The following is a 26,115-nucleotide window of genomic DNA, read 5'->3' on the forward strand; positions in this document are numbered from 1 at the left end:
TGTTAAATCCATTTGAGTTTGTTACAGGTGCTTATAGAAAGCAGGCTCCTACCCTCCCACAGAGACTGAATCATAAAGCAGGCCCTCAGCAAGCACTGAATTTACTGGCTTCTTTACTTTGGATTCTCCACCCTTCAGAACTGTGAGAAATAAATTTCTGTTGTTTATAAGACACCGAGTTTATGGTAATTTTATAGTAGTTTGAATAGACTAACAGAGTATCAATGTCAATTTCCAGTATGTGATTCTATACTACAATATGCAAGCTGTTACCTTTGGGGAAAACTAGGTGATAGACATAAGGAATCTCTATTATTTCTCACAACTGCATGTGAATTTATAATTATCTCAAAATAGGATTTTTGTTTAATTCACTGTAGGTGCAGTGTAAGGATAGATAGATGGTAACGAGGGTGGAATATATAAGACCTACTGGGTCAATGGCTATGTCTGGGTGTTTGCTGGGGGGGAAGTGGTAAAGAACAGGATGACCACCAGGTTTCTTTGTGGGACTTCACTAATCAAAAGAGAAAAGAGGGAGTAGATGATTGGAAGAGAGAGATGATGCATTCAAGTTTGATCTTGCTGAGTTTGTTTTCCTTGTAATCAACCAAACAGAGTACATAAAATGAGAAGAGTAAAGATAAGAATCCCTAAGCAAGGGAGATATGTACAGTGCTCTTCTAGAATTCGTATGCCTACTTTTCATAGAGCATTTCAATGCATGAAAGAAGACTAAAATATCAGTATCATCTGAATATCAGAACAAGGGGATTTTTGAATTCAGAGGGAAGCGTAAACACAGACAGACATACAGCAAATAATGACATTTCAGTCAATGATGGATCACATACACACAGTGATTCCAGAAGATTATAATGGACTGTTGTGAATGGAATTGTGTTCTTGATTTGACTCTCAGCTTGGATGTTACTGATGCGCAGAAATGCTACTAACTTTTGCACATTGATTTTGTATCCCGAAACTTTGCTGAAATTGTTCACAGAGACAGGAGCATTTGGGCAGAGACTATGGGGTTTTCTAGGTATGGAATCATATAGTCTTCAAAGAGAAGTAGTTTAATTTCTTCTCTTTCCATTTAGATCCCTTTTATTTCTTCCTCTTGTCTGATTGCCGTGGTCACTGTGGAAAGCAGTCTGGGGATTTCTCAAAGAACTTCAAACAGAACTACCATTCAACCCAGCAATCTCATTACTGGTTACATACCCAAAGGAATAGAAATTGTTCTACCATAGAGACACTTGCACATGTATGTTCATCACAGTACTATTCCTAACATCAAAGACATGAAACCAATCTAGATGTCCATCAATAGTGGACTAGATAAAGAAAATGTAGCACATATGTAGTATGGAATATTGTGCAGCCAATAAAAGAAACAAAAAAAACAAATCATGTCCTTTGCAGCCACATGGATGCAGCTGGAGACCATTATCCTAAGTGAATTAACACAGAAACAGAAAAACAAATACCACATGTTCTCCCTGCAAAGTGGGAGCTAAACATTGAGCACATACAAACACGAAGAAGGAAACAGTGGACACCGGGGCTTGCTTGAGGGTGGAGGGTAGAAGGAGGGGACTATTGAGTATTATGCTGATTACCTGCATGACTAAATTATCTGTACACCAGACCCATAAAGCACACAACTTAACCATGTAACGAACCTGCACATGGACCCCTTGAACCTAAAATAAAAGTTGGAAAGGAAAAAACAAAAAGATTATAAGGGAGTTGAAAAATTCCTGTCACCTAGTAATGCAAAACCATTGTAATGTCCTTGCCTAATGCATTACTCAGGTGTTTGTGAGGATGCTGGTGTGCTGCCAGTCCTGCAAAAATACAGCACCTACAATTATGTACAGTACATAATACTTGATCATGATAATAAACAACGATGTTACTGGTTTATATATTTACTATACTTTTAATCATTATTTTTGAGTGTACTCTTTCTACTTACAAAAGAAAGCTAACTGTTAAACAGCCTGAAGCAGGCTCTTTCAAGAGGTATTCAAGAAGGCAGCATTGGTACAATAGGAGATGAAAGTTCCACAGGTGTTACTGTCTCTGCAGACAGAATGAAGAACATTCAGTAGGAAAAGATGTGGATACGGAAAACAGTAATACTGATAATCCTGCCCCTGTGTAGGTCTGTGCTAATGTAATTGTGTCCTAGTTTTTAACAAAACATTTAAAAAGTTTTTAAAAAGTACAAAAATACTCAGTACTTTGGGAGGCCGAGGCGGGCGGATCACGAGATCAAGATGGAGATCGTTCTGGCTAACACAGTGAAACCCCATCTCTACTGAAAATACAAAAAATTAAGCCGGGTGTGGTGGCGGGTGCCTGAGTCCCAGCTACTTGGGAGGCTGAGGCAGGAGAATGGCCTGAACCCGGGAGGTGGAGCTTGCAGTGATCTGAGATCAAGCCACTGCATTCCAGCCTGGGTGACACTCAGTCTCAAAAAAAAAAGTACAAAAATAGAAAAAAAAACTTGCAGAATAAGAATATAAAGAAAATATTTTTGTACAGCTGTATAATGTGTTGTGTTTTAAGCTAAGTGTTATTACAAAAGAGTCAAAAAGTTACAAATTGAAGTTTTTAAAGTAAAAAAAGTTACAGTAAGTTAAGGTTAATTTAATATTGAAGGAACAATACGATTTTAAAAATAAATTTAGCATAGTCTAAATATACAGTGTTTATAAAGTCTACGGAAGTGTACAGTAATGTCCTATACCTTCACATTCATTCACCACTTACTCACTGACTCACCCAGAGAAACTTCCAGTTCCGTAAGCTCCATTCATAGTAAGTGCCAAATAAAGGTGTACCGTTCTTAAAAATCTTTTATACTATATTTTTACTGCAACTTTTCTGTGTATAGATATGTACACATATCTATAGAAATAGAGATTCAAATACTTGCCACTGTGTCAAAAATTGCTTTCTTATTCAGTACAGTAACATGATGTACAGGTTTGGAGTCTAAGAGCAAGAGGCTGTACCATATAGCATAGGTGTGTAGTAGGCTATACCACCTAAGTTTGTGTAAGTACACTCTATGATATTCAGACAGTGATGAAATCTCCTAAAGACAAATTTCTCAGAACATATCCCTGTCATTAAGCAACACATAACTAGTATCTAAGGGAATTCCAAATACGGGCTGGATAAAATGAATTGTATTAGCATTATGCATTACAATAACAAAGAACCAATACTGAGTTCACTCCATGTGCTATTTCACTGGTGTTCAGAAGTATGATCCTGTTTCATCTTCACAACAGGCCTGAAAAGTTAAATTTCATTATCTACAATTTCTAATCATAGAAGGTAAGTAATTTGCCAAATGAAACAAAGCCAGTAAGTAATTTCTTAAGCAAGATTTTGAATTTAGATGTGTTTAAGTTCTCAGCCCACATTCTTTCCACTATATCAAGAAGCTTGTTGAAGATGGGGGAGGGGAGATCCCAATACTTTCTTAAAAACTGTACATATTATGTTCTTGCTTCTTTGGGGCTTTTGTGAAGTTAAACTCCTACTTTTCCATTTGTAAGTATTCAGTTTCCTACACAGTTTTAAAGACTCTATTTAGGTTCCTTGCCCCATCTTTACAAGAAAGCATGCCATTACTGGCATTGATTAAATATTCATGGCTCTCCACCCTCTGGATTCTATGCCCAGCACCTGTCATACTGCCACCTTACTGTCTGGACTAAGGAGGAGTTGGTTTTCTTATATTAATTGGTAGTAAGCCCCTCATTTCCATTTTCCAGGTAACATGCTTCTGTGTTTGTTTCCAGGTATGCAGGCTACATAGATTGGTTAACAAGCATCTTTCATTTAAACAAATAGATAAAGAGCAGGTGTCTTCAGTTCCATGTCCTCAAACTTACACGGTGCATTAGTTCTGACTTCATTACTAAACACAGGATTCCTTAAATCTCTATTCTGTAAACAAACAAAAAATTACCTTTGTATCGCTACAGAAAATCCTGTACATGATAAGGATATTTTAAATTCTCTGGTTATTTTCTATACTCATTTTTTAGTTTATGTATTTTCTTTGACATATCCCATTTCAAATTTTCAAGGTTGACACTCATGCCTATGATCTCTAGGGCTTAAAAGTCAATTTCTGTACAGTACAACACACAGTCCACTTATTTTACAAACCAAGGGCAGTCAAACCAAGCCATGAAAAACAATTTTTAGGTAGAAATTAGGCTACTATTCTTAATCAATATAGATGAAGCCTCACTATTGCCAAAGACCTTAATTACTATGATGATGATGACTCAGTAATCTAGATTTAATTTTCAAAGGAATTTCAAAAGGAAACTCTCCACTTCTCATCCCACAACTATCCAAATGCAGACTCAAGCCTAAGTATTAAATCTCATATAAACACTAAAAAGGTGGGTGGCAGCGAAGGGGTTTGAGGCTGTTTATGTGATGTGAGTCTCTGTTGGATCAGTTAATTTTGATACTTCACCTTCCTAAAGCATCCAACCCTTAGGTGCAGATTTAACTTCTCGCCATCCACGCCATCTAGTGGCTGTATATGTTATGTTTGGTTTTAAGGATGATTCCTAATGACTCGGGGGCGGGGTACGCGAAAAACAAAACGGTTGGTCGCGACAATTTTCCTGTGTCTCTCCACCTCAGTTACCCCTCATGCGAACATCTTTAACTACTTTAACTATTTTAAATATGCGCAGTGATGCGCAGAGAGGATGAAGGGGATGCAAACTTTCAGAGACGCACGCCCCTTGACGATGACATTTAGAAAAGGGCTCCACATCCCTCTGTTATTCTAAAGGACGGGAAAAGGAGTTGTGTCAAGACCTCCACCGAGGAGACTCTCTGATTTTTTGGCAAGTTGGACAGATGGCATATTAATCCCTGCAACGTTTAACAATCTGGTTTGGAAAATAAATAAAAAGAGAAAGAGGAAATGCACTTAAAAATTCCGCGTCGGGGCTTTGCAGGTCTTGCCTTCCAGTCGCCCCCAGAAGACAACCAATTCCTGCGCGCGCTCCGCTCACCCTCCTTCCCAGCTTCTCTCGCTCTCTTTCCCCCCATTTTCCCACGCTCGCCTTGAACCGGGACTCGGGAGGCAGAAGCAGGGCACGGGTCCCCTTTCTCCTCTCCTCCACCAAACCACCGCAGCCCAGCGCGTGAAGCTTCCCTTTGTTCATCCGAGGCTCGCTTTCCTCCCCGGCAGATCCACCTGGATGCTCTCCCTCGGTGACATTTTGCGCCGGGGCTGGTGGGTGGCTGGGGTGGAGCGAGAGGAGTCCGAGGGGGCGGGGGCGGAGAAAGGTCAAGCCGAGGGAAAGGCAGGAGACGCCTTTCCTAACCTGCGTGGCGGGGCTTGCGCGCGGTTATTTATTTATTTTCTCCTTATTTATTGATTGCACTAGCAGAGCAGCGCGGGGAGCCCGGGGAGATGCAGGACCACCCACTGGCGGGGAAGCAGCTAGCAGCCCTCCCGCGCCCCCGCGCTGCCGAGCGCCTTCTGCCTCCGCGCTCGGACGAGAGCCCGTGCCGGCCCCGGCCCCGGCCCCGCCGCGCCGCCGCCGCCCGCCCGGCCGCCCCGCAGCCCAGCCGCCCCGCAGCCCCGCACCGCGCTGGCCAGGTCCCCGCGACAGTGGCCCCGCAGTAAGTTGGCAGGAGCGAGTCCCCTCCGTTCTCGCCTCCCCCGCACCTTTTGAACTTGTTGCTGCTGCTCTGCTCGCCTGCGCCTGGCTTTTGGAAGGTGAAAAGGAGGAGGGAGGAACGGAGGGATGGGGGAAGGGGGAGAAGAGCTCGCTTGAGCTTTATTTATGCTCCCTCGGCGCATCGGATTCGGCTGCTCGCGAGCTGCTTTCTCTCCTCTTCCCTTTCCGGGTGCACGGCGAGGAGAAAGTCTCTATGCAACTCAGCCCCGGCGCGCGCTTGGCCAGGTATGTACTGCGGGCGCGGCGCGTTCTGCGCGGAAGCAGATGCTGCTGCCGCCACGGCGGCGGCGGCTGCCAGCTCCTGGGCTCTGTAACTGTCACACTGCACCTGAGCTGAACTTGAAAAGAGAGTGAAGGGGCGACTGGGCGAACGCTTTTGGCAGACACAGAGGGTGTTTGTAGACGTGGGGGAGGAGGATCTGTATTAACGCCCCCCACCGTACCCACTGCACATCACCTCCATCTCTGCAAATACAGCCCGAGGAGTAGAGGCAGCAGCAGCTAGACCCCCAAAGAGAGACGTGGGGCAGCGGCTGTGACCGTATCTCCTGAGCTACAACAACAGGTCGCCTTGTTGAGACTCCTTTGGCGGGAAGGGCTACTTGGAAAGGAGGGTTTGAAAGAGTGAGAAGGGTAGGTGGAAGGATTCCCTAATTCGTCGAAATAATTCTGTTGGGTGACTCTCGTTCGTCTTCTCTATCCTACACTCCACATACTGACCCCATATTATCCAGGCTGTGCCAGGGGAGAAATCAAAGACACCTGTTTGAAGAAACGGCTGCACCTGTGTGCTTATTTGTGCCAGAGGGTGGCCTGGCCCACCTGCTGGAAGCGGTTTGGCTAGGTTCTGTTGGGGGTGATTGTTAGGACGTTGTATTTTGTTGTCATTACTCCAAACACCTGTCTTGGAGGGAAACTTGCCCTTCTGAGAACTGTGACTTTACCAGAAGCCCTATCTCGGAATAAGAGTGACACCTCTGGACCACGTTTCTCACTAGTACTTTGCTTGACTGGAGGAAGTGGGTGAGTTGTGGCTGCTTCGGTTGACCCATTGTAGACGCCTCGTCACCCTTCTTCCTTCCACTTCAAGGAGCCATGGCGGCGGGGGTAGCAGCGTGGCTGCCTTTTGCAAGGGCAGCGGCCATCGGGTGGATGCCTGTGGCCTCGGGGCCTATGCCGGCTCCCCCGAGGCAGGAGAGGAAAAGGACCCAAGATGCTCTCATTGTGCTGAATGTGAGTGGAACCCGCTTCCAGACGTGGCAGGACACCCTGGAACGTTACCCAGACACTCTACTGGGCAGTTCTGAGAGGGACTTTTTCTACCACCCAGAGACTCAGCAGTATTTCTTTGACCGTGACCCAGACATCTTCCGCCACATCCTGAATTTCTACCGCACTGGGAAGCTCCACTATCCTCGCCACGAGTGCATCTCTGCTTATGATGAAGAACTGGCCTTCTTTGGCCTCATCCCGGAAATCATCGGCGACTGCTGTTACGAGGAGTACAAGGATCGCAGGCGGGAGAACGCCGAGCGCCTGCAGGACGACGCGGATACCGACACCACTGGAGAGAGCGCCTTGCCCACCATGACTGCAAGGCAGAGGGTCTGGCGGGCCTTCGAGAACCCCCACACCAGCACGATGGCCCTGGTGTTCTACTATGTCACGGGGTTTTTCATTGCCGTCTCTGTCATCGCGAATGTGGTGGAAACAGTGCCCTGCGGATCAAGCCCAGGTCACATTAAAGAACTGCCCTGTGGAGAGCGGTATGCGGTGGCCTTCTTCTGCTTGGACACGGCCTGCGTCATGATCTTCACAGTTGAGTATTTGCTTCGCCTGGCTGCAGCGCCTAGTCGTTACCGTTTTGTGCGTAGTGTCATGAGTATCATCGACGTGGTGGCCATCCTGCCTTATTACATTGGGCTGGTGATGACAGACAATGAGGACGTGAGCGGAGCCTTTGTCACGCTCCGAGTCTTCCGGGTGTTCAGGATCTTTAAATTTTCCCGCCACTCTCAAGGCCTGCGCATCCTGGGGTACACACTGAAGAGTTGTGCCTCAGAATTGGGCTTCTTGCTTTTCTCGCTCACCATGGCTATCATCATCTTCGCTACAGTTATGTTCTACGCAGAGAAGGGGTCTTCGGCCAGCAAGTTCACCAGCATCCCTGCAGCATTCTGGTATACCATCGTCACCATGACAACACTAGGGTAGGTGCCATAATGAGAAATGGGATGGAGGTTGGGTATGGGTGAGGCGATTGTGGACCCATTAAGATTACATGATAATTCCGGGGAAATCATTTGGTTTCTTTCCTGAGTTTAGGAAAGCATTATCTAAATGGTTTGGCAAAACTCTTTTGATCTGTCAAATGGGTGTAATACATAGGTTGAAGTATTAAGGCATTGCTGGCAAATGTTGAGCATTGATGCCTGAAAGTGGTAAAGATACAAAGAAATTTTAGAATTCCTGAATATATGAAATAGTAACAATATTTATATTAATATATAAAAATATGACAATGAAAAAATCTATGCACTAATAAAGACACAAATATATACAATGTATATTGAAATTTCTAGAAAATGGTTCAATGCATTTAAATGAAAAGTTTACAGGTATACTTGAACTATTATTTTTATATGAATAGATACTTATGGTGTGCATTTTTCCTCTAAGAACCATAATTCTTATTTTACATCGTAAAACATAGATTGTAGATGTAATTATCAAAGTATTTTATAATATATATGCACATATTCATATGTATGCACTTTAATTATGGTTGATAGGTTATTCAGTGTTTTAGAATATCAGAGCTGAAACTGATCAACTCTACAATATGCAGTGGAATTAAATTTGCAACATATTTCAAACTCTAGGTTCATAGTTTCAAAAAAAGAAGCAAAAGACTGTCATCCACACATTTTTTTTTTAGAATCTACAGATCCCATCAGGCAATGGGCCCACACCCATTAAATACACATAGAAGATAGAGCAGTATCTGGTAAGATGGATGGTCACCAAGGCTGGCTGTGTTACAAAATTTGGGGTCCTAATTTCCTTTTAGAATTTTTTTGTGCATTCTTTTTGGGGGGTATAATGAAGTTCTGTAACTAAAGGGACACATTTCTGAATTCACGTTGTTTTTAATAGACTTTTAGGGCTAGAATTAAGTTTTTTTAGGTAGTAGAAAAAAGGAAAGGAGGCAAATGATTAAGAATGTTAGTCAAACTGCAGAAAAGTGGCAACATTTTAAGTATTAGAGAATCTAATAAAATAAAATGGTTAGATCCTTTTACTTTTATGAGTTCTTAGATAAGCTAGGGAGTGATGTTAGTGCCTTTTCTTCAGCTTTATGCTACTATTCTTGCATAGGTAATCAGTTCAGTGAGGATTTGGTAATGGCTGTAAGAAAAAAAGTTATTCCCAAGGCTACTCTTTAAGCTTTGTGTTTCTGGATAATTTAATTGGCTTCTTTAAATGACATTGTGGTTAAAGTCGACTTAATTTTATTAGACATATTGTGCTGTACAGAATTTCTCATGTTATATGGCCAACTAATGGAATATTTTATATATAAAGAATTTTAGGCTAGGTTAAACAAGAAATTGTGGTAAAGAAAAATACAATGATTTATGATTTTTATTTAGTCTCATATTTTTTTTAAAGACCTACTGGTACATTTAAAAAAATGAATTAGTGAAAATCCATGTTCTACTTCTTGTATTTCCTTTTATTCTTGTTTGTAAATTTGTGACAGTTTATAAGGATAAGGATGATGCAGAATGCCTTCACAGTGTAGGTGCTTATTCTTTATCAAAGAGGTTTGTTTTTGTTGTCTTGTCATTTTGTAGCAGGATATCCTTATTAAGGACAAATGGGTAGCACAAATCACTATCATGACATCAAATTAGAAGCACAACTGAATAAAAAGAAGATTCGGTTTTAATAGGAAGGGAAAACTATTAAAATGAAATACACTTTAAACATTTCTTATATATGGCTGTGTTTCTTGAGGTATCAGTGAGTCATCTTAATGCTATATAGTGTCTATATGATTGAATATAGGTATAAAAAGAATGTTGATGAGAATTCTAATTTCGTGTAGCTAATAGTTCTGTAATAGACTTGAGAAGTTAGCTTTGTTTTAAAACTTGTTTCTGGAAATGACTTTCCAATTTTTATTTTATTTTGAAGCTTATTTTTGTTTTCAGGAAAAAAAAATGAGGCAACATTAAACATTAGTGACAATTTTTTTATTATGTAAATAAAATACTTAAAAGCACCTATTTTTGAAAATATTTAAGAAATTGAATTATAATGGCAGAGTAAAATCTATGCAGTGGATTTAGTTCACATGTTCCATAGGTAAGTAAGTGGATTAGAAGCATTGAATACACACACTTTCTTAGAACTTGGAAGCTAAGTGGAAGTTACTTTAAAGACTTAGCTTCACTGAAGTTGAACATTTTAATTTTCAGGAAATTAAGCTAATTAATGATCCTGGTTGAATAGAGCAGTCATACTTTTAAGATGTGGAAATGTCGATGTAATCAAAATGAGAACATATATGGACACTTGACAAATCATATGCTTTATAACAGAATTTCATAGGAAAATGTTTTTAATTTCTCATCAAAATATATTTATTATGTACTGTACCCTGAAGAAATAGATTCTTATAAGCACTGCCATTTTGGTGCCAACTTTGTGACTCAACAGAGTTATTTAATAATTCAAAATATTCAATAAAAGCCATTGCCTAACTTTATTGTTTAGGCTGTAGTTCTATACTTAGAGGATGAAGTGTAAGGTGTAAACTTTCTGGGAAATAATAGTTGGAGCCAATATCCAACTATGTCTGAATGATTATCAAGAGTTTTCCATTGTATTATCTGAGCTCTTTTTATGTGGCTATTAATTTTAATGGAGCTAAATGTTCATCAATTAATGATAATAAAAGTGAAAATATGATTATAAACAGAGGTTATCGAAAGTTCCAGCTCATATGAACATTATCTACATGAGAATAAATAATCAAGAGCTTTGTCATTCAGGACTGGCAGAATCATCTGTGGCTTCTAGACTATTTTAGACAATATTCAGTTGGTTTTATGATCTGAAGAACTGAGTGTATCTATCTTAGAACCAAGGTGTATTTGTATAACCATTTTTTTGCTCCTTGAAATATCAAGTATATCATTAGACTGTAACTTGACTATGCTTACTATGTAAGTCATTAGTTAATCTATCAGAAAAATGAACGCTTTAAAAATAGTTTTCAGGCTACTTCATTTCCTACTAGAATAGGAAACATAGAAAGCACAGTTAAAAAAAAAATGAAAAAATAATGTCAGAATTTTTTTTAAGTTTTAGATTGAGTAATCAGGTGGATCTGTTCCTCCATTTCATACGTTCTTTCTGAGCATATTTCACAGGTCCCTGAATCACCCTTTTATCCACCCACCTCCCCTTTCCATAATGTAAACTCTAGTTACTGCCATTAACTGCCTTAGTAGAAAAAGAATCTGGAATTCCTCTTTTGTCCTAAAGTCGTTTGGAAAATAACATTCAGTTGTTATTTTTCATTTAGATGGTAGTACTCAAATCTTACTAAACTTAGGAAATTTCTAAGTGTTCACCAATAATCAAAAATTATTTTGTAAAATGTACTAAACAGTGTCAAGCCTCAGTTTACCATTGCACCTCATACACATGATCTGGAAATTAGAGGTGGTACCAGGTGGCACATTAAATAATTGAAGGGTGATTATTATGTTAAGTAATATAAATATTTGCATTCTTGGTTTTGATTATTACCCATTTAGACAATTTCCTTAAAAGAAGGGATCGTATTACTCATAAAACTTAAGAATTTCAGAAGTGTCATTTTGTGATCCATATTACTTTAATTTTAAAACAAAATTGTTTTTATCAAAGTTTTCAATATGGGAAAGTTGCTACATGGCATTTCTGTAAAGTTTGTGTTTAGAGAGAAATTTTATTATTTTAACGATATAAATTATGTTCTGATTTCAGAACAAATTTGGGAAAGTAAAAATTTAATTTATATCATATATTTATCTAAAACAAATACGGTGGTGTTACATCTTTACTGCCAGAAAACTTAGCGTAATTGCCATATTTCAATTTTTGTGTGTTTGGTGAATTACTATTTTAAGGAACAACAAAAAAGTAGAAAAGTTTTCACTTAAATTTTCATAGCAATGTATCAGGGAAGTTCCTTTTTTAGAATGACATACTTTGAAATACTTTATCATATGCATATATATGATCATATCTATGATATACGATAACATTATAATTATATATTATTAAAGAGAAGGATAAACTTTTAAATACTACTCTCCTGATACCTGTCACTATTCTGATTATATAGCTTTGGGTAATGTTGGGAGTATATCTTGCAGAATCATTTGTGTAGAGACATAAAATTTTTACTGAAATGGGTGAAATTATCTTCCCTTGTGCCAACATCTATACATAAATATTGCTAATGCATTAATATACAACTCTTTAAAAGGTAGGAAGTACCAAAATTTGTTTTTCTGGGGAAGAGCCATAGTATGAGTAACGTCTATTTTTATTTTGACATACTATGACATATTTGTGTAAAGTTCTTTATAGAATATGTTAGTTGATGGAAGTTGAAAATGAACTTTTAAAGAAATGTAGAGAAATGTGTTATGTATTCTTCTTTTAGCATTACAAGTAACCAAATCTTACATGTCTTCATTTTGTTTTAGCCATCACTTGAATTAGAGACAATATTTGATGTGGAATTTTAAAATATGTATGTTAATCCAGCCTCTAGTACTTTAGCATTTACTCGGTTGCCAGACAGAGGTATTTCACAAAAGGGCTAATATGTGTTGTTTCAACATAGTCCCCTAGAGAAAATGCTATTCTCTAATTTTCAGTGGGTCTGTTATGCTATTCTTTTTTATTTTTAATTTTCCTTTAGACTACTGAAAAACCATCTTATTTTATTTTTATATTTATAGCACTTACTTCTGAACATTCCTCTCAATTATACTCATCTTTGAAAGTGAGCCACTAAAGTTCAAATTTCTTATTACCTGATCTCTACATTCCTGGTAGAAGAAAAGTGACCTGTAATTTATTTAAAATTTATAATTTTGTACATTTAAGAATTGTGTGGCTTGTCCATAGTTACATAATTAGATAGCAGCAATATATTTTGAAATTTCACTTTTATACTCATTTTCTTCTGAAGACCCTAAAACATTATCTAGAAATGTGTTACAATAATTATCTGGGGACTGCTGCTGATTATACAGGGATAAGAGAAGGAATACATTTATTATTTATTCCATTGATGTGGTACATTTCTCTCTTAGTTCTATTGATGTGACTCACTCCACATTCCTCAATTTCACTGCTGGCTCTGCATTTATTCATACAGCACTGGGGTTTATCATGATGGTTCCCATCTGATATAATATAAACTTGTATTCTCATCCAGTGAACTTTCAGGCCGTTTGGGGGCAAACTACTCAACGGTGAATCTTTTGCCTGGCCTGATGGAAAACAAAGGAATTCAGTTATTTTGCCCTAATTTCCTAAAAGAGTTGGCCTATGAGTCATTAAAAATGTACAATTTAACTTCTCTTTCATTGAAAGAACACAAATGGTGAAAAGTACATTCACTGAAAAGGAAGTATATTTTTTCCTTTAAAGTTGTGATAATGAATTCATTCCGTTTCCTCCCTTCTACTCTCCATACGTTTTATATTGTTTTCTGAGCAGGGATACACACATACATGTATGTATGTATTTATGTACATATGTATGTATAAGCATTGCTCTCCCACTAGCTTCTGCAGCTAGATTTGATGATGTGGGATAGCATCTGATATTGAAAAAAACAAACAAAAAAAACCCAGGGTGAAACACCATTTCTGTGCATATTTGCACTGCTCTTTGAATGTTTTGCCCTTTAGTTTTCTCCTTTGAGAGGCAGCCTTTACATTGACTTTCTCCATGAAGGCTTTTCAGCCCCCTAAGCAAGCCTACGTCATCTATAGTTGGAATTATGCTTGATATTAGTAAGTGCCATCTTTATATATAATTTATGGTTTTACGTCTTGACTTTCTAACTAAATTGAAAGACTTTTGAGGTTTGAGCATATACCTTCTGAGGAGGTATTACCTAGTTTGGTGCTCAAATGTGGGAAAATATCTATGTTAGTGTGTTGCTGTTCATGGTGTGAGATGGCACTTGTACGCCATGGAGAGCTCCTTAGCCATGGAGCAGTGCCATCTCAATATTAGCAATAATCTGCTACTCTAAGCCAAATTTTTTTGCTTTGTTCAATATTAAAAGTATTTACATTTGTTATTTGAACATTTTATCCTCTCATCTACTAAATCTACCCTTTTAATTTTTCTCTTTTTGACTGGGAATGGCTGTGAGACCTCAACTTTTTCATCCATAACTAACTACTCTGCAAAGGTTAGAATTAATGGCTGCAACTGCCATTTTCTTCATCAGTTTGATTTCTGGTAAAGTCCAGGTAAATTGCAGATGCCTCTGGGAGGCGTATGGAGATGCTTCATGATATAAGTGAATGAACATAGAAATACCGCCTTCCCTTGAAAGCCCATTTCCTTATTTAAATATGAGTAGCTTAAAAAGCCCATGGGTCAACAGATACTTCGATGACACTTCATCACTAGAAAGGTGTTCTCTCTTACCCAGTAACACAAGCTGGAACTTTTTTTTCATCCAGGTTTTCTCATTTATGCATAAAATAGAATTGTTTAAAATAGGGAAATATTGGCTGTAAATGGCATAGGAGATAGATGCAATTTCTGTCTGGAAAAGTTCAATGTAATCACCATCAGGAAGAAGTTAACATTCTAAGGAATTAAAAATCAGATTACAAAATGTAAAGATAAATGTAGGTATATATTCTAGCATAATGCAATCCACTTTGCCTTGGGAATTTTGACAAGTCTGTTATGTAATGATCTAAATCATAAAAAGTGTGGGGGGAGTAGGGAATGAGTTACTAGAGGTTAATAATGAGAAAAAATAACATTGAAAGAGTAGGATGACAGTTGAGATAATGTCAAATAGAATGGGAAGATTTTGTTCTAAAAGTAAAAGGTCTTGTCTTTTTTGCTTTTATGTGGACCTAATTCTTCCATCTTCTTCATTTTCTTCACTTTTAACAATATCAGTAATAGTGCTCTTGGAAACCCAAAATAATACCAGTAGCATACACTCTCAGGGAATCAAACTGTGGCTCACAGAGTTCAATTCAACATAAGAGACCTTTGTTGATCACTTGCTACCTGTCATTGACCACAGCAGTAACCAAAAGGTCAACTTTCTCAACTTAAGAATGATTTAAAACTAAAATAATGGAAGAGTCAGAAATAAAAAAGTAAATGTATTATATAATGCCACGTAGAGATGAGTGCTATGAACAAAATACATCTGGGTAACAAGCCTGCTATTTTGCATAGGGGACAAACAAGACTTTTCCAAGGCGTTGGAATTTAAGCCAATGGCTGTTTGAAGCGATAAAATGACTTTCTGACTATCTGGATGAAGAGAGTTAGAGGAAGACAGAAAAGGAGTACAAAGACTTCAAGGTGGGATGAAGTTTCATCAGTTCCATCTAATGTCCCTGTAATAGAAGCAAAGGGAGTAAGGGGCTTAATAGCAAATGGAATCTGTAAAGTAGTTAGAACTAGACTATGTAGAATGTGATAGACCATAATCAAGACTTCTGATTTCATTTAAGATGAAAAGGGGAGCCATTAGAGAGTTGTGAGCATGGTAGGGATAGGATATGATTTCTGTATTAAAAGGAGCACATGCTCTAAAACAATTAAAACATTTTTAAATTGTCAAATTAAAGTTAACTTATTTACCATGAATAAATTTTCGTCCTTCATTAGTTTGTCATGTTTAACTTAGCTTAAAATTTATATCCAATTATTCGGGAGATTATCTAAAGAATGAGTATTTTCTAATACATAATTTAATTGTTACTAATAACACAAATCTAGTTCAAATGAAAACTGAATCCCATATTTTAGCTGAAAAGACAAGGCTAGTGCTCAATGGATATGGAATTATTTGGGAACTGATACAGATAATTATTTCTTTTGAATATAGATTTGCATACTTACAGTTGTCAATTCTAATATTAGTGTTCAAGAATATTACATACATTTTGAATTCTATTTAGAGGAGTTTTATTCCTTTTTTGTCACTTTGCAGTAGATACATATATATCTTCTCTGGGTGTTTTGTTAGTTTTATAAGCCTGAAAGATAAAATGGCTTCCATGTCTTAAAATCTGTGAAAATTGCCATAGGGTATGTATTTTTCAACATGAATTAAATTGAGACCATGTTTATAGCAGATGTGTAATGAAAACTTGCAGAAGCAAAGCTTTGATAAGAATCACCGTGCTGAAGAATAAACTATAACCGTGAATGGATAATTGGAAATACTTGGGTTTGGAGAAACAAAAATTGGATTAACATCATAAAAATGCAAAAAAAAAGGGTATGCTTTCCAGATAAATTGTGAAAGTAGTTTTTGAATTTAGAGGAATTCAGTGTGGCAACTCACTTTGGCATGCTGTTTCCATGAAGACATTTGCCCTCTAGGCAATTCTGCATCTTACCCAAAAGTTCTTTCCAGAGGCCTATTTCCTGATAAGGAAGCTAGGATTCATGGGGGCTGTCACACACGTATACACACACACACACACACACACCCACCCACCCCAACCATTTGCTGGTTTCCTTTCATCATGCTGTAGAAATTAAGGCTGTCTAACCCTATACCATCTTAGTGTACTTTGGAAAAATGAAATTCTTTTCCATATTGTTTTAGATACCACATTCAAACTTATGAGAATATGTCTAGATTGTACCAAATTAGCTGTTTTTGTATTCTTCTTAAATTATATCAACCTACTAATGCACATTAGGCACAATATTGAATCAGAAAGGAATGTGCCCTGCAGACTCTTCCTAATGTTTGATTTTTTGCTTTAGTCTCAAACTATTAGAGTCATGGAATTTTGACTTGCTAGCCTTGTTAGAAATCATTTTGTAGAAACTTCTCATTTTATACTTGAAGAAACTAAGGTAGAGAGTAGTCATGAAATTTATATAAAATTATAGGGTCTAGTTAGTTGAAGAATCTAAGTTAGATTTCTGGAAGATCATTTGAAGTCCAGTGTTCTTTACAGCACAATACACCGGAGGGTTCCCCCATTATATTTCTTTCTCTACTTTATGCCTGTCCCCACCATTAAACAATATATTAAAAACATAACAGAGCAGCATCACCAAGCAGTGTATGTGCAGGTCTAAAAGTTTCCCCATGTTGTCATTAAAAATCTGATGATGACTTTGTATTTTATTTGTAATTTTTAATCTAATGAGAGACTGAATTAGTAACAAAGATAAACAAATTCATGTAATACATAACAGGAAATTAAGAATATTGTTCCACTGGTATTCCTTTTACTGTGACATTTTTGAGCTGAGAAATAAAGTGTAGCAGTTGTAACTTGCATTTTATTCAACTCAATGATTTGTCATTGGATTCCTTTTATTTTTTCAACCTGAAAATATTTACTCTGGTAGTAACACTGTTATTTATATTTTCACAATGCAGAATATTTTATTATCTTCAGTTATTTGTTTAAATTCAAGGCTGAACATATCGTAGTCAATAATATGGAAAACATCAAACCTGAAAATATCTCACAAGACTAGTTTACTTATTCTTGTGAAATTAGGTATGAGAATTGATGTTGCTAGACAATTGGTTTTCAGATACTTTATCGTATCTAAATATACAATTAACAGTCTTTTTGTTCATATTGTCTATTTTATTAGAACATTACTATAGTTAGAAAAAATGCACTAATTTCAAAACATTTCATAGACATTCACAAGAGGATACATCACTGTGAAATAGGATATAAGAATAGATGTCAAAAAGAAATTACTTCCATTTCGGTAAATTCTTAATTATGGAAATTCAAATGAATATTTTTCTAATCTTTTATAGATTGCCTTGCATTTTTTTAATGTTTGCAATAAAGGGAAGTTGTTTTGAAAAACATAATTAACTTAGAAATATACATGTTGATCTGTATTCTGCTATTACTTTTTTAATATAGAATTTCTGCTTTTGGATTTAAAATTGTATTAATTAGGTGTAAAATCTCAGAGGATAGCACAATAAATATCCTATTACAAAGAAAAAAGAATGTAGTTTAGAAAATGGCTCGTGACTCTTCCTTATGGAAATAGGACACTTTGTTCACTTTATTCAGGGTTGGCATGGTCCTAGAGTAGTGATAAGTAAAGTGCCTATCAATTTTGCAGAGAACTTTATTATTTTTATGGAAAGAGTCCAAATACAGTCATAGTTATCTAAGTGAAAGGTAAGTTTTTTTATTTTAAAAATATTAAAGGGAGAATTTTTTTCAATCAAGTAGCAAATGTTGGCAATATATTCTGAAATACACTATATTAAGCAAAAACTATGAATAAGAAATCACTTTATAGACTGCTCACATTCCTTTTACTTTTGTTTCCTTTTTATTTTCCACACTAATTAACAATTTTTGGGTCTGAACATATTGTTTTAATATTACTAAAATATGTGTGAATGTATAATGTGTCCTCAAATATGCATTTTGGGAAGCACACACATATACATCAATACAAAAATGTACAGATGTGTAAATATTATATACTGATGCATATGTTGATATATAGCTATATGCCCAGTCTTATTTTTCTGGGAAGACATAACCTATTGATGATGATATTTTTGAGAAGATCTGGGGATGTGGGAGATAGGAAAAGCCATTTTAAATTTCACTTTGCACAAGAACATTACAAATAGGTGCTATATGAGGGATTGCTATTATATTATTACTATTGACTATATAACAGTATTAAATATACTACATATTTGCCTTGCAGTAGGATAAGTCTCTAGTGTGTCACACCAGTAGACAATTAGGCAGGAAATAATTACTGAAGAGTTGTTGATTGATGACACACCATAAATCAAAAGGAATTTCCTATTTAGAAACTGGAATTTTGAGTCACCGTACAAAACATATTTTTAGGTTAGAAATCCAACATTTAATGACTTTGGGTTACCAAATTATAAAAATCTTATGATCTTGACAGACTTGTTTTGAAATTATATACTTAGTCATTCCTGCATTACTTTTTTACTCTGTGCATTTTCAAGGAGGAGTTGGAACAGTTCACTGTCAAATAAACAGAGATGATTAAGCAAGCATCAAGTATTAAAGGTGACGGAAAATGATGGAGAATAAAAATTACATTAAATCAAACATTGCTGAGCATAAAATCAGCTTTGAAATTCCTGGCAGACAAAGAAAAGCAGGAAGTGTAGTATTACATGTTTCATAGCTATTTAAGAAAAGAAAGTATCTTACTTCATGAAGAGTTTTTTAGAGAATGCTATCTAATAGAAATTTGGGGCAAAATCATTATAAGCAGGTTATTTAATAACATAATGAAATGTGTCTGCACCAGTAGTTTCACAAAATATTTAGAAATATTTTTGATTTGGCTATACCATATACAAATTTTTATAAAACAAAGTGATAATATTGTATACATATAAAGGTATTTTCATAAGAAATATACATAATTATCAAAATACATAACTCTCAGATGATTGTGAGATTCATATATAGAGTTTAGTAAATCTAGAGTGATGTTTCTTAATATATACTGAGGATCACCAGGATTAGGATTACCTGGAATACTTATTAAAAATGAATATTCTGGGAGTTCACCTAAAACAATTTAAATAGTCTTTGGAGGTGGGAACCATGATGTCAGCATTTTCAATTCTCACATCAAATATAAGAACCACTGAAGAATGCCCTCTCAGCCTATTTCTAACATCATCCTCTTTTGACTTGAGCTGGAAGTTTGAGTGTCAGTAAAAACAAACCATTTAAGGCTGGATATGGTGGCTCACACCTAAAATCCCACCACTTTAATAGGTGGGTGGATCACTTGAGATTGGGCGTTCAAGACCAGCCTGGCCAGCATATTGAAATCCTGTCTCTACTGAAAATACACAAGCATGGTGGAGTGCACCTGTAATCCCAGATACTTGGGAGACTGAAGTAGGAGAATCACTTGAACCTGGGAGGCAGAGGTTGCACTGAGCCGAGATTGCACCCCTGCACTCCAACCTGGGTGACAGAGTGAAACTCTGTCCCAACAACAACAAGCATTTAAAACTATAATCTAGTAGCTAAAGTGCTTGTTTTCAGTTTTGTTTATTAGATATTATAGGTAGAAAATCAGAAGTCTTGAATAAAGATAAAAAACCAATGCTTTACTGCAAAAGCCGTATCTTATCATGTGCTAAGGTATAAGGTTTCAGAGGTAACAACCATTAGTTGGTGTTTAGGAGACCAACTGGACTCAGGAAAATACAGTTGCTTCCTTTTGGGAATTTAGGATTGTGAACTTGTTTTTTTTTTTTTTTTTTTTTTGAGAGGAGTCTCGCTCTGTCGCCCAGGCTGGAGTGCAGTGGCCGGATCTCAGCTCACTGCAAGCTCCGCCTCCCGGGTTTACACCATTCTCCTGCCTCAGCCTCCCGAGTAGCTGGGACTACAGGCGCCCGCCACCTCGCCCGGCTAATTTTTTGTATTTTTAGTAGAGACGGGGTTTCACCGTGTTCGCCAGGATGGTCTCGATTTCCTGACCTCGTGATCCGCCCGTCTCGGCCTCCCAAAGTGCTGGGATTACAGGGTTGAGCCACCGCGCCCGGCCTGAACTTTTAAAGCTACTGATTTTCTAACATTGTCAAGGATAGGTAGGCTGAGCTTTCCTTAGTGGAGGCACAAGATAATGGACCAATTGCTCATAATAAAAGTAAAGAAAATGAAATTAGATAAAAGCCTCTGAACATAGGAGGAGCTTATGAAAAATAAGACAACACAAAGTATGAAGACACTCTAAATCTCATGAAACTAGAATATTCTTTGGGTATTTTTTTTCTCCTTTTACTTTCTTTTATATACACAGAAGTTGATTTGAAAGGATTTACTTTCCAAAGAAGATAATTTTTAATCACATGTAAGGGATTTCAAATGTGCAGGACCTAAAGATAGAAAACAAATTACTGGTGGATTCTTAGATTATAATTGAGCTTAAGGGACATTTTATGTAAAAATCCACTGAATGACTGATTTGATGTTGAGATGTTTAATTGGCTTTTCATGGATGTTAGCTTGTCCAAAATGATTTCATGTTCTTTCTTGATAGATATATGAAATATACAATAAAATTTTTCTCATGAGGTCCAGGTATACTGAGAACTGTCTTACAAAAGGCTGACTGAAGATTAATATGGCCAGAAATTGAAATTCACTTCCTGTATTGGAGGATGCTGTCTAATTAGTTGTAGTTACAGGATTTTTGAACATCAGGTTTGGTAAAAAGATGAAACCTACAGTCAAACGTTATGATATGATCATAGAAGTCCTGATAAACATAACTTCATGCAAACCTAAATGTCACTTAGTTGAGATCAGGAGGCCTGATGTGACAGGTTTGAAATCTTCACTTGAAATGAGGTTAGATGATACAGGTTTATCCCAAGTCAGATAAATAGAGAAGAGTCTTATAAACCGCTTGTAAGGCCTCTCTTCCTTAAAAGAGTATATATGGAGGAAGAGAGGAAGGCAGGGGTGGGAGGGCAGAGAGAGAGAGAGAGAGAGAGAGAGACACTAGGAGAAAGAAAGGTAAAGAGAGAGAAAGTAAGTGGGGGTAAGGAGATGATTTGATTCTTACAATGGGACAAAGAATCCTATTCTGTAGCAGGCACCATCCCTTGTATGTAAGCTGTGTTATGTTTTCATGCTGTCCGCTGACTGCCCCCCTTGTTTGCCACATTTCAATCCTCATTGGCAAGAGAGCTAAATAAAAATAAGCAAAATACTCAATAAAATGGAACTGTCATAAAATTAAGGCCACTCCACTAAAAATTTGTTTAAACAGCCAGGGCTAACCAAAAAAATCAAGTGAACACCTTTAGTTAAAATAAAAAGGAACCAAGAACCAACAACAATAGAAAATGGCCTGAGAAGCAAGTCTGAGTTTTGAAATATGTATTTCTGGGAGGATATCAGAGAAAATTAAAGAAAAATCTATGTACTTAATCTCATGTCTGTTATCAGGATCCCAGTAAGAGTTACCTTACACTTCTACCAAAGATTTGAGCCTTGAGTCACAAAATAAACATGTCCTCCTACTGTCCTGCAGAAATGATCAGTGGGCTTGCCAAGAACAGCAGCTATTCTTTAGCTTCTTCACCTTAGGCCAGACATAAACATCAGCCCAGTACCACACACACCATGCTTGGAAGCATCGTCCTGCATTTTTAATTTGGAATATTAAAAACAAACTGGCTTCCAGCTTTTCATCTAACATCTATTTTGATTGGATCTCTGATTCTTGTTCACCTTTATTTTAGTTGGTTTAGAGGAAACTGTTTCACTGAAGCAATACACATACAATTTAATTTTGAAGCTCACATTGTATTTTTGCTTATTTGTAGTATCCCTAGGCACCAAATAAGAAAATTAATAGTTCATAATTTTATAATGCTCTATCTGGGACCTTGTCATGTTTTAAGGTGCCTCAATATACGTGCTGACGAAGTTCTCTCTTCAAAGAACTTCACACTTTAGTTAAAATCTCCCCCACAGATTTTTTAACAATGCCTAGAACATTGCTTTGCCAATCCTAGATGCTGAATAAAGATTTTTTAAAATCTTTACTGTGGACCTTTACTTTGAAGGTCCATTCAATTTTAGAAATTTGTATCACTCATAACCCTTTCTAGCCACTTCTTCAACCACATATCCTCCGACATACAACTACCTACATATAGAAATAAAATTCCCATAGAAGCAAAGTCTTCAGGTCAATATACGTTAAAATAATTATGTTTGAAATAAACTTAGAATTTTGAGACCTTTTTGATAAGCTGATTCATTCCTCTGCAAAACTCTTTTCCAAATACTTATTTATGCTCTTTTACCGTTGAAAGAAATCCCCTAAATTTCTGTGCTGTTTTTCTCATTTCTATGCTGTTGGCTCATAGCTATACATATCTGTCCTAGACCACTCTTATGAATTTCAAACAATAATTCCCAGCTTTATGCTATCAGGAAATATTATACCCTTGACTTTTCTGGACAATCAGCAGAAGCAATAGCTATATGGAGAATATCTCCAAATCTAATGGAAAATGATTAAACATAGAATATTGTCTAGTAGGCATATTACTCAATATCCTGTACATTAAGAGCTACACGTATATGGAAAAAAATATATAATATATATGCTTTGTATATATATGCATATATATATTTTACATATATATATGCTTTTTTTCTTGTCTGCTAACTTTATTAAAATTTGGATGCTTTCTGATGTGGCTAACAAGAAGAATTCTCAGGCATACACAGGGTCACCAGTAATGGCTGCCATGACCAATTACTGCTGTTATCCATAGGTTAGGGATAGAAGAAAATTTTCTTACCTGACATAAGCAAAATCTCAGGGGCAGAAAATGAAGAGTGTATTCTTGGCACAGTAAATAGATATTTTTGGCACTCAAATATCTTTTGAATATTGACTGAACAAAAATGTGAAATCAGTTGTCGCTTTTTGAATCTTAATAAATTCTGCTATGAATGGATTTGAAATTAATCATTGTAGCACAAATAATCCATTTATAAATTATATTTGCTCTAGTATTTGTATTTTTATCTATATGATTTTCCCATCATAAGTGCTCAATAAATACTGGTGAAATAAATGAAATAAAAGTGAAAAGAATATTTCTGTATGCATAGAAATTTGATTCATTTATGAAGGTAAAAATATAATTTTAGCAGGAAGATGGAACAGACTGCATTAGATGGTATTTGAACTTTGTTTTATGCTCTTAACACTTAAGCCCCCAAGTAATCTGTGATATTTGACATGGCATTACTTTACATCTGTAGTACTGTACTCTGTAACTGTCTTTTGCCATCATTAAGCTTATTATTTATTAATAATCTGAAAAATTGGTGTATATTGGGTGTTGAATAGAATTTAACAACTTGAACACAATTGTTTAGCAGAAACAAACAAATATGATGTCCAGAAACACAGAACAACAAATGCACAGTCATATACAAAGCATAGCAGGTAAACACAGAATCCAGATTTCAGTTAATGCAGTGTGCTGACTGTTTCTATATGCTTTACAATATACATGACACTATGAAGAAATATATAAGTATAAGGGATTAAGATATGTGCGGATCTGGGATTTTGAACCAAAGTCCTGTGACTTTAAATCCTGACTCTTCACATTGGCTGATTCTACAGAGCCTGGATGCAGTTAAAAAATATATTTATGTTTTTATGATAGAAAATTTGTGAGGTCCTGTTTAAGGCTCTGAAATGACCAGTTGTTTCCTTGAGTTGAATAGAATAAAAGTCAACCATCAATTGTTGTAGCAAATTAGAGCTCATGGAACATAGAAATTGCAATGACATTTGAACCTGATTTTCCTTCTGCCAAATCCTCCTTTCCTTCTTTTAAACCTGTCCTAGAAAATGTCCAGGATACATGTAAACTAAATTTTCAGCTTATTTCTATACCTGTTGTTTTTCTGTCTCTTATTTCTTTGCTAAAATATAATCAGTATTTTTCCCAGATAGTTTAAGATGCCCCATCTCTGTTGTAGTTTAAATAATGTGCAACATAAAATGATAAATAATGCAATATTACCAGTGATAATATTATATATTTTTGTAATATAAATCTGTCATTTTGTAGATAATTATATCGAGGTATAGTAAATGAATATTTAACCCCTGTAAATGTTCTATTTGTGTTTTGGCACACTTCTCTGATAAGAAAGCAATGATTTGAATATTACTTTTTATTTATTTTTATTTTTTATTTATTTTTTTTTGAGACGGAGTCTCGCTCTGTCGCCCAGGCTGGAGTGCAGTGGCCGGATCTCAGCTCACTGCAAGCTCCGCCTCCCGGGTTCACGCCATTCTCCTGCCTCAGCCTCCCGAGTAGCTGGGACTATAGGCGCCCACCACCACGCCCGGCTAGTTTTTTTTGTATTTTTTAGTAGAGAGGGGGTTTCACCGTGTTAGCCAGGATGGTCTCGATCTCCTGACCTCGTGATCCACCCGTCTCGGCCTCCCAAAGTGCTGGGATTACAGGCTTGAGCCACCGCGCCCGGCTACTTTTTATTTTTTTAAGTGTCCATGCTGTCTTTGTCCTAATTGATATTAATTCATTTGCAATATTATCCAGATACGTTTTGTTTCACCTTAGTGGTAAGCCATCATATTCTATCACACTTACCTAGATTTAGTGGCATGTTTCACAGATATAGACTTTTAAGTGAGATTCTTCAAGTGGGTAGTTCTTTTTATGCAGAGAATCACAGGATCTTGAAATTAAAAGTTTCCTTGGAGAAAACTTTTCCCTGTTCAATCTTCTACCCATTTAAAGTTTCTCTTTCCATGGTATTTTCTACACTTATATGGCCTTCTATGAACTTTTCAAATACTCTGTGTAATTGGAATTTTAAAGTAACCCATTGCTTTACAACACAGCTCAATTTTTTTATCAAGTTTTTAAAAAATGAGCTGAAATGTACACCTTCTACATTACCCATTTATTCAAATTAGGTATTAAGAGGTTAAACTGAAAATGTTTTCATTTTCACATCCTTTCCAGGGTGATACTTGGAGAAAACTATTATGTTCCTCCTTAGGCTTTTTTTGCTGGGATTACCCTCCCTAAGTCATTCAAACTTTTGCTGTATAATGTGATTTCTTGACCTCCTTATTGCCTTAATTTCAAGTCCTCTGAAGCTGATCTGACTGGAAGAGAGTACATTGGAATCATGACCTACCATGACACCAACACTGTATCTCTGAGTGGATTCTAAGTGCATTGACTTGTATGGGTCATGTGGTAAAATATCAGGTCTTTTACTTTTATTTGAAATGCTATAAAACCTTTCCTTTCTTTACACTGTTGATTCATAGTTGAGAATAAACTCTACCATATTTTTAAGAAATTATTGTTAAATTTCATTCCATGAACTAATAAAAATGTATTGTTTGTGTGTTACCCAGCTACATGGCTCGAATGTCTCCATTATTCTGTTTAATTGGATTACAAAAATTAAACGGAATATACAATAGACAATATTCTTCTGGAAAAGCTATAAAG

General features: G+C 36.6%; 1 protein-coding gene across 1 annotated transcript in view; it reads left to right on the forward strand.

Moving 5' to 3' along the window:
* Positions 1-5,381: 5,381 nt before the first annotated feature.
* The window catches only part of KCND2 (potassium voltage-gated channel subfamily D member 2), a 483,252-nt gene continuing 462,518 nt past the window's right edge, over positions 5,382-26,115 (forward strand). Inside the window, exon 1 of the mRNA XM_007982706.3 lies at positions 5,382-7,957. Coding sequence (XP_007980897.1) covers positions 6,843-7,957 — 1,115 coding nt within the window. The 5' untranslated portion in view covers positions 5,382-6,842. The remainder of the gene's footprint in view (positions 7,958-26,115) is intronic.

The sequence above is a fragment of the Chlorocebus sabaeus genome, chromosome 21 (genome assembly GCF_047675955.1).
Source record: "Chlorocebus sabaeus isolate Y175 chromosome 21, mChlSab1.0.hap1, whole genome shotgun sequence".
NCBI lineage: Eukaryota > Metazoa > Chordata > Mammalia > Primates > Cercopithecidae > Chlorocebus > Chlorocebus sabaeus.